The sequence below is a fragment of the Mizuhopecten yessoensis genome, unplaced genomic scaffold, assembly GCF_002113885.1.
Source record: "Mizuhopecten yessoensis strain PY_sf001 unplaced genomic scaffold, ASM211388v2 scaffold2411, whole genome shotgun sequence".
Classification (NCBI taxonomy): Eukaryota; Metazoa; Mollusca; class Bivalvia; order Pectinida; family Pectinidae; genus Mizuhopecten; species Mizuhopecten yessoensis.
The window spans coordinates 661,687-670,590 of NW_018404533.1; the positions used below are offsets into that span (position 1 = coordinate 661,687).

At 38.2% G+C, this 8,904-nt stretch overlaps 1 protein-coding gene across 2 annotated transcripts; it reads left to right on the forward strand.

Annotated features, from left to right (window-relative positions):
* The first annotated feature begins 2,060 nt into the window (after positions 1-2,060).
* LOC110445909 (beta-1,3-galactosyltransferase 5-like) lies at positions 2,061-8,567 on the forward strand. Of its 2 annotated transcripts, none has more exons than XM_021490772.1 (2): positions 2,061-2,254; positions 6,870-8,567. In XM_021490772.1, the coding sequence occupies exon 2, from the start codon at positions 6,871-6,873 to the stop codon at positions 8,035-8,037; it is 1,167 nt and encodes a 388-aa protein (XP_021346447.1). In that variant the 5' UTR covers positions 2,061-2,254; position 6,870; the 3' UTR covers positions 8,038-8,567. The 2 variants fall into 2 exon arrangements, with proteins under 2 accessions (XP_021346447.1, XP_021346448.1); XM_021490773.1 differs by lacking the exon at positions 2,061-2,254 and adding an exon at positions 5,376-5,491.
* Positions 8,568-8,904: the final 337 nt, after the last annotated feature.

Here is an 8,904-nt window from a genome sequence, read left to right on the forward strand (position 1 = left end):
TCCCCATACCACTGCCAAAATCTGTAACTTTAAGGATCCCCATACCATTGCCAAAAACCTGTAACTTTAACTTAAGGATCCCCGTACCACTGGCAAAAACTGTAACTTTAAGGATCCCCATACCATTGCCAAAAACCTGTAACTTTAATTTAAGGATCCCCGTACCACTGCAAAAACTGTAACTTTAAGGATCCCCATGCCACTGCCAAAAACCTGTAACTTTAATTTAAGGATCCCCGTACCACTGGCAAAAACTGTAACTTTAAGGATCCCCGCACCACTGCCAAAAACTGTACCTTTAAGGATCCCCGTACCCCTTCCAAAAATGTAACTTTAAGGACCCCCGTACCACTGCCAAAAACTGTAACTTTAAGAATCCCCGTATCACTGCCAGAAACTGTAACTTTAAGGATCCCCGTACCACTGCCAAAAACTGTAACTTTAAGGATCCTCGTACCATTACCAAAAACTGTAACTTTAAGGATCCCCATACCACTGCCAAAATCTGTAACTTTAAGGATACCTGTACCACTGCCAAAAACTGTAACTTTAAGGATCCCCGTACCACTGCCAAAAACTGTAACTTTAAGGATCCCCGTACCACTGCCAAAAACTGTAACTTTAAGGATCCCCGTACCACTGCCAAAAACTGTAACTTTAATGATCCCAAAACCACTGCCAAAAACTGTAACTTTAAGGATCCCCGTACCACTGCCAAGGCAGTGACGTTAAGGATCCCCGTACCACTGCCCAAAAACTGTAACTTTAAGGATCCCCGTACCACTGCCAAAAACTGTAACTTTAAGGATCCCTATACCACTGCCAAAAACTGTAACTTTAAGGATCCCCGTACCACTGCCAAAACTGTCACATTAAGGATTCCCATGCCACTGCCAAAAACTGTAACTATGAATTTGAACATGTCTTTGTCATTATTCGGCATTATAATAGCTTTGAAATTTCATTTCTGGAAAAAAAAATCTACAGGTCTTTTATATGAGAAATAACTATGAAAAAATCAATAAAACAAAATCAACAAAATTATCCTGAATGTAAAAACACAACGGGGTTCGAACACTGGACTTCAGATTGTTCAGCTTGCTAATTGAGATTGAATATTAATGCAATTACCTCTGATTGGGTAATTTCAACAATGTATCTCCTCAACACTCAATGCCTTGGGGTCAGAGGTCGTGATTTAAATCTCGATAGGGACCAAAAGGCAACGTAAGCTAAAATTTGCATTTGTAATTTAAATCAGCTTCCACTGATTTATACATGTACATGGCATTTCATATTCAGCACAGCCTGTTGATGAACGTCAGTGGAGTTACAAACGGGGCCCAACAAGACCAGGGGTTTATCAAAGGTCGTGAAGAAGAAGGATTTTGGAAATCGCATTATGGAATCACTACTATTAAGAGCCCATTTTTTTCTTTACATTATTATGAATAACTCATACACGGTTTACCCGGAAACGCTCACCACAACAGAGCTTTCGCCCCGTTTGTAATCAGTAAGGAATTCGAATTGAGCATGAATACGAATCTCTCACATGCGAAAGTTTCCGGTATCTTTAGGTTGGAGGCCATGTAAGGGATCAAATTTCAACTTTACCTATTTATGGTAGTGTGTTCAAATTGCCTTTTCATTAACATTAACGTCAATCACAGGCGTTTGTAACAAATATTTAAAGAAATATATACGAACACACGTATTGCTTATATTTCATATATTGGTTATAAGTGTCCATATCTAATGTTATGTACTTGTTACAAGCCCTTGTGCGTCTACTACCAAACTTTAAATCATGTTGTTACGTTAAGGTTGATTTAGCGCTCGAGAGAACTGAGACATCTTACATAGTTCTTATTTCTCACATTTTTTCATATCCTGTTTTTTTTAAAATGTACATGTGGGTCTAATCGCTTTTAAAGTATTTGCTGATAGCAAGCAGGTAAACTCTAATCCTGCTCAGCCAGGTGAGATGAAACACACTATATTAAAAACAAATTTGTTTCAAAGTACATACTATGATGCGCATCGAATGAACGAGTCCTATGGCTTCCATTTTGTTATTTTAATGTATATTATCTTACATTGTGGACTTCGGGAGTGACTACGCTATTTCCCACCACGAAGAGGGACCGCAGTGGCCAAGCGTCTGACATTCGGCTACCACTAGCCCTCCACCAATGGGTCGCGGGTTCGAGGCATACATGGGGCAGTAGCCAGGCATACGTACTGGCCGCAGGTAGGTGATTTTTTTCTCTGGGAACTCCGGCTTTCCTCCACCATCAAAACCTGGCACGTCCTTAAATGGCCATAGCTATTAATAGGACGTAAAACACAAACAAACCAAAAGCTGTCTGTGTATTACTAGAAGGAACATGCCGTCAAAGAATATTTAAGTCATTGAATGTGTTTCCCTGCCATCCCAAAAGTCCATTCCAAATGTCCAGTTTGACCTTTCCACTTGTACGGGAAAGCCCTATTAAATAAAGAGCCGATAACGTCACGTGACGATTTCGAAACGAATCAGAATCATCTATAAACACAAGTAGTGACAAAGAGCCCCAATGGAGGGAGTGTATTTGGGCAATTCCTTATCCCACTTTGAACCCAAGGAATAAGATTGTATTTAAGTCCACAAATACTTACCACAACCACACATACAGTAATTATTTACCATCATAAGCTATAGTTGTACATATGCCGATATTCAAACGAACTCATTTTCGTTGGGATCTCAGTACTTTATGAAAGATCAGGAAATGTTTATTACCGGGTTAAGAGTAGGGAAATGTTCATTACCGGGTTAAGAGTAGGGAAATGTTTATTACCGGGTTAAGAGTAGGGACATGTTTATTACCGGGTTAAGAGGAGAGTCATGTTTATTACCGGGTTAAGAGTAGGGACATGTACCGGGTTAAGAGTAGGGACATGTTTATTACCGGGTTAAGAGTAGGGACATGTTTATTACCGGGTTAAGAGAAGGGGAAATGTGTATTACCGGGTTAAGAGTAGGGACATGTTTATTACCGGGTTAAAAGTAGGGACATGTTTATTACCGGGTTAAGAGTAGGGACATGTTTATTACCGGGTTAGGAGTAGGGAAATGGGCCCGGAAATACCTTCCTGTTTTCCATGCTTACACGACCACGGGACAAACTTTTCTTTCAAATGAAATATTAATGAAATTAAACACTATTTTCATTAAGTGAATGCATAGAAAAGAAAAAAACAAAAACAAAAAAAACCATGCTTGTTAAATCACGGAATCGGATAATCTAATATTAGATTATGAAAACTCAATGATTTCTGATTTTTCTTTTAACCACCTTATTCAAGACCATGCGGTACATGTTTACCTGCTTTCCCTTTTCTTTTTCGTTCATACACCTCTAACACTCAGGCCATTATTTAAGTCGTCACACACAATACCCGTTTCTGGCAAAATCAATTAGGTGTCTAGCACGAAATAATGTCTTGTATTGTTCGTTTGTCAGAGTTTCTAAGTGAAATACTCAGTGCGTGTCTGATGTGACAGTGTCCTAGATAAGTGCCGATAGCTTGAAGCTATTCGTCGTCGTCTTCAATAGTGGAAATCTGACAATGGTTTGCCATTGTTGTTGAGCGATTTGTATCAGTTCTGATGTTTGAATGGATTTTTTAATGGAATCAGTTGATGTCATATACATGCTACACGTACACGCTAACGGTCATTTATGTTTTAACGAAATTTAGTTGTACGTGGATAAGTTACATGTACCCGTACACGTACCCCCAAGGTTGCTAAACCTCTTCAATATGTCAGATATGGAACATGTATGTATCGTATGTTTTTTATGACGATATAACCTCTTTATTGCAATTTTCTATCCTCTTGTAAAGGGACATTGACTATTTTAAAACAACTGTAGGCATGGGGAAGATATTTTTCAGAAAAGCCAAAGGTCATGTAAAGTTTGGTTTTTGGAAAAGATTTTAAAACGGTCCCGTCCTAGGAATAAATATGCCTCGACCCTGATATAAAAAAAAAAATCAGAAGGACGCAAGCTTACTACCGAATAAAATGTCGGTTAGACAGGATAAAGGACCCCCTCTAGTAGTAATTATACAATTTGATGTATTTTGAATCAGGAGACTCACTTGATACATTCCTGCAGTATTTGACCTTCACCATGCTGTCCCTTTAAGGATGCCCTACCACTGCTAAGCATTGTAACTAAGTGTTGGAAACTGTTGGCATGACTAATAATAATAGATTGATAAACAAAATATAATCACAATAGTGTTTTATCGTTAATAGTTCAGTACGGCTACACCGGGATTTTTAACTCAGGCCTTCAGATTGTTATACTTTCTCGCTTGCCTGATTGAGAAAATTGGTCAACAGATGTGTCCTGGCCCAAATGTACTGCAGTTTCAAATAAACAGAGTTAAGGGGAGGTAAATGTATAAAGGAAAAATAGTAGTGCAGTGGGACAGGGATCTTTCAACTCCTTTAGTAAAAATGTACAATGTGATACTGTGATCCTATGTGTTAATCTGTTGACAAGCACATACTGATACGCTGACTGATGTAAGCAAACTTAGTCAATATATTCAATTAAGGTGTTTTCTCTAAAGCACATGAAGTTGACATAGTAAATCGGGTTGACAAAAAAGCAAAGTTTATTTCAGTAAAAGAGAAATCATTGATCTTATACTGCGGACGACTTATTGGAGTATCTTGAAGAAGAAGGGTCAAAAAGACAGGTTGGCTGGATTTACTTGAAATGAATTGTTTTGAAAATGTTTTTAAGACAAATCTTGTTCAGAACAAGCTAGGTTTGAGCGTAAAAGGATTTTTTTTAATTATTTAAAACCCGTCGTTTATCATGTGTTCGTTATGTACTATGTGTGTATATACACGTATGGGGTCATGCATGTATTTTACCTGAAAGTACACATGTGTGTGACGTCATCGATTGTGTGTTGGCGTGCTCGTTTTTGTGTGCTGCATGTTCTGTACTAACTTGAATGGTCAGAGTTGTAATTTAATCAACTGACGAATCGCAGCACTTGTCATTCAACTCATCATATGGGGCGAGTTCGATCATCAACTATAACGACTGTGGTCTAATTAGAGTACGATCGAACTCACTTTAGTAACAAGGAGTTACGGTGCGCATGTCTGGCAACTATCATTGTTATTATTATTATTATTATTATTACCGATTTCCTTTGGTCGGACCAGAGCAACTAGGGATCGTCTGCGCATGCGTGATTATTTGAAAGCAAGACAGTGATTGGTTGCTGCTTACCAGCATGCGTAAGCACATTGAATGTTACCATCCGACTATGGGGTAAAGTTGATGATCGAACTCGCCCATTAATTGTACATCAACTCTTGACGGACACAGTTTATAACACTTTAAGGAGAACCCGGTACATGATATACGTCGTCCGACTTACATTGAAGAAGTTCTTTGCACACAGCATCCTGGTGAGTGCGTCGCATGTTGTTATTTAATTCTTATTCAAGTGATTTATAATCTATAAATTAATTACACGGCTCGGTGAATGAAATGAAATTTATTATCGGTAAAACGTATGGGTGATGATGTGCAAGAGTTGTTTAATGTGTGAAGTGATATATGTATATTTATTGTAAATAGATTGTTTCGAACACCCAACAACAACTAATTAGGAAACCATACACGATGTTCTAAAAGTTTAGAAACAGTAAGGGTATACTTGTGTATAATTGGTGAAGAATTGAACGCACCAATGTTAATTCATGTGAGAATGAAAAAGGTCAGGTAAGCTAATCACTTTGTGAGTAGTCCGTATTATTCTGACGTTTTATCGACTTTTTTCATATCGGTCTGTCGTCGATTAACGTCAGAACTCCGGCCCTCTATAATATGCGGGAAATATGCGACCCGTGCCCGGAGCGCACTTCAAACTGATATTTTAGAAACAAATCGTCACTTTCACACACATGTCGCACATGGATCGAAAGATCTATTCTTTATGCACAAGTTGAACATACCTACCATGCCTCAAACAACTAATACAATCACTAAAAACATATTTTCCCAAACTTACTCTGTTTTACTCTAGTTTTTTGATAGCCCCGCCTTCCAATGCCACGTGACTAAAATCTCGCCGGGCTACTTCATAACGTTGGGAAATACCTTCGGTAACGCGAGATCTCGTCAAGTAATGTGACATTTCTCATGGCCTAATTTCCATAAAAAAACATGGGTTGGTATAGAAAAAGTTGGAAAATGCTTTCCGTCATGATCTTTGAAACATCTTATTGATACCACCTAGTGCATAAAGAATAGATCTTTCGATCCATGTGCGACAAGTTGAAAGATGAGAGAGAGAGAGAGAGAGAGAGAGAGAGAGAGAGAGAGAGAGAGACATTGACTTTTTGGTCTATGATTCTTTCATATACATTTATCTAGTTTTGTATGGAAAAGGTTCCTTGGACTTGAACAATTCACTGATCTGCAGTATATTCCGTCTTTGCGTATTGCAGAGTAACATCATCAATTTTTGAGAAAACGACTTAATTTTCTCACACAAACCAATGACGTAACAAACAATACCTGCTTTCAAGAGAAGATAACTCTGCGATACGCAAAGACGGAATAGGAAGAGTCCTGCTGACAGTCCACAGTATTATTGTTGATGATTGTTTTTTGTGATAATTACTTTAATATCAAGGTAATCGATGCATGTCCTCTGTGCTATTTGTTTTCAACCAAAACCGAATCTTTGTAATCTAGCCTTTTTTGTTTTACTGAAAACGAGTGAAGATGAGGCATATCAGCTCTATAGAAATTAAATGGGTTTTATTTCTGTATTTTCAGAATGACGACATTTCTTAAGGTGCTGAAAGGGACATTATTCCTAGTATCACTTATCGCTACAGGCATGTGTGTCTGGAATGTGTATCGTCTAAATATGAGCAGAAATCGTTACCTCTATCTAGAACACTGGAAATCAAAAGAAAATATGACCAACGCTAAATATATAAGAGCGGATACAGGAATACAAACTGAAAGCAAACCTGGCATCTTACGTCAAGTCGATTCGTTGAAAACATTGCTGCGGACAAATATATCAGCACAACCTACCAAAGCTCCATGGTCAAACTTCTCGTTTCCTCTAGATGTCGATATGATTCAGCTAGTGCAAAAGCTGAGGTCAAATATACCTGTGGAGCACAAACCTGTATTCGTATACGGATACACCTTTACTCATTACAAAGTAGATAGATGCGTTGATGGATCGCCATTTTTTATATTTCTCATCAAATCCGCTGTTACAAATGTGGAAAGCCGGGCGGCGATCAGAAAGACGTGGGCAAACTCGGCTTTGATAGAAAAGTATAACAGCGTGAGAATGTTTCTGGTCGGGACCCCAGATAAGCGAACGGTACTGTCGGCTGTAGAGGAGGAAAACAACATCCATAAAGATATCCTCATAATGTCATTTCGTGAAAATTACTATAACAACACATTAAAGACAATAGGAGCGATTCATTGGACCGTACAGCACTGTAACCGCTCCAAGTTTGTAATTTTTGTCGATGATGACATGCTGGTATCTACAACACGGTTGGTTGAGTTTTTGGAAACCAATGTGACTTTGCCAACTTTTTTCGGGGGTCATGTAGCAAAAGATAATATTCCCTTCAGAAATGAAACGTCCAAGTGGTATGTGTCCCTGAAGGACTACCCCTATAGTGTGTATCCCCCAATGGCGTCTGCTGGATTCATGGTCATGACGATAAATTTCGTCATTGACATCCACTTCGCTTCTCAGTACACGAAGGAGTTTAATTTTGACGACTGCTATCTTGGGATGGTAGCGTATAAACTTCACGTTAAACCTGTCTATATTCGTTCGGTGTTTGTTGAACCTATGAATATTACAAGAAACACGCATTTGATAGCTGCACATGGCTTTCCTCCTTCTAAGATGATCAGTTCATGGTCTGAATTGCAAAAACAGTTTACCCTCACCAATCGATAGTAACTTGTTTCATATCAAATAACATAAAGACTAGACTTGCTGTTTACCCGATGAAGTTTAGTTTGCCAATCAAGACAATAATGCTACGTGAAAAGATTACTAAGCGGATATTTATTTATACATAATAAAGATTAAACATAAACATTCACGGAGGATCCCGAAAATCAGTTAAAATACAATTAAAGGGCAGGTATGTAGGAGTATATTTCGGCCTTAGACCTCAAAATTATTCCGGGCTGGGTGGTATTTTCCCATTGTAGGCATGTTTGGGTAGAATTATCTCGGTGTTAATTTGGGATGGTTATTTTCCCGTTGTAGGCATGTTGAAATATATTATCGGGGTGGGTTTAAACTTATTCCCCGGGGTGGGATACCGGGTGGACATTTTTGAGAGGACATTATGTTACACGGTATACTGTTTTTGTATGGACCGGTCGAGTGATTTACGGCTGTAGCATTGTGTATATCTATTCATCATGTTTAATTTACTTCACTGTTTCGTTTGGTACATAATAAATTGTAGAACTTTATAAAACGTGTTGTCATTCATTGACCTGTAGCCAGCTGAAGTTAAGTCAAGACAGAATCACAGAGTTGACGAAAGAAAATCACTATACAAGGGCAAAACGTTTACACCCCAAAGGGAGTTGAGAAAGATATTGGCTGGATCCAAAGGCCCTATAACCACGGATAATAATTTGTGAATATGTGAAACCAGTATGTGATAAGGCGGTATATAAGAACCTCGAATTATTATTATCAAATATTATTCCAAGCTAACCGAAACATAATATTTCTAATAATCTCCATGCAACCAAATGGAAACATGGATTTAATTATGAAAATAAATTTACAAATGATATATGG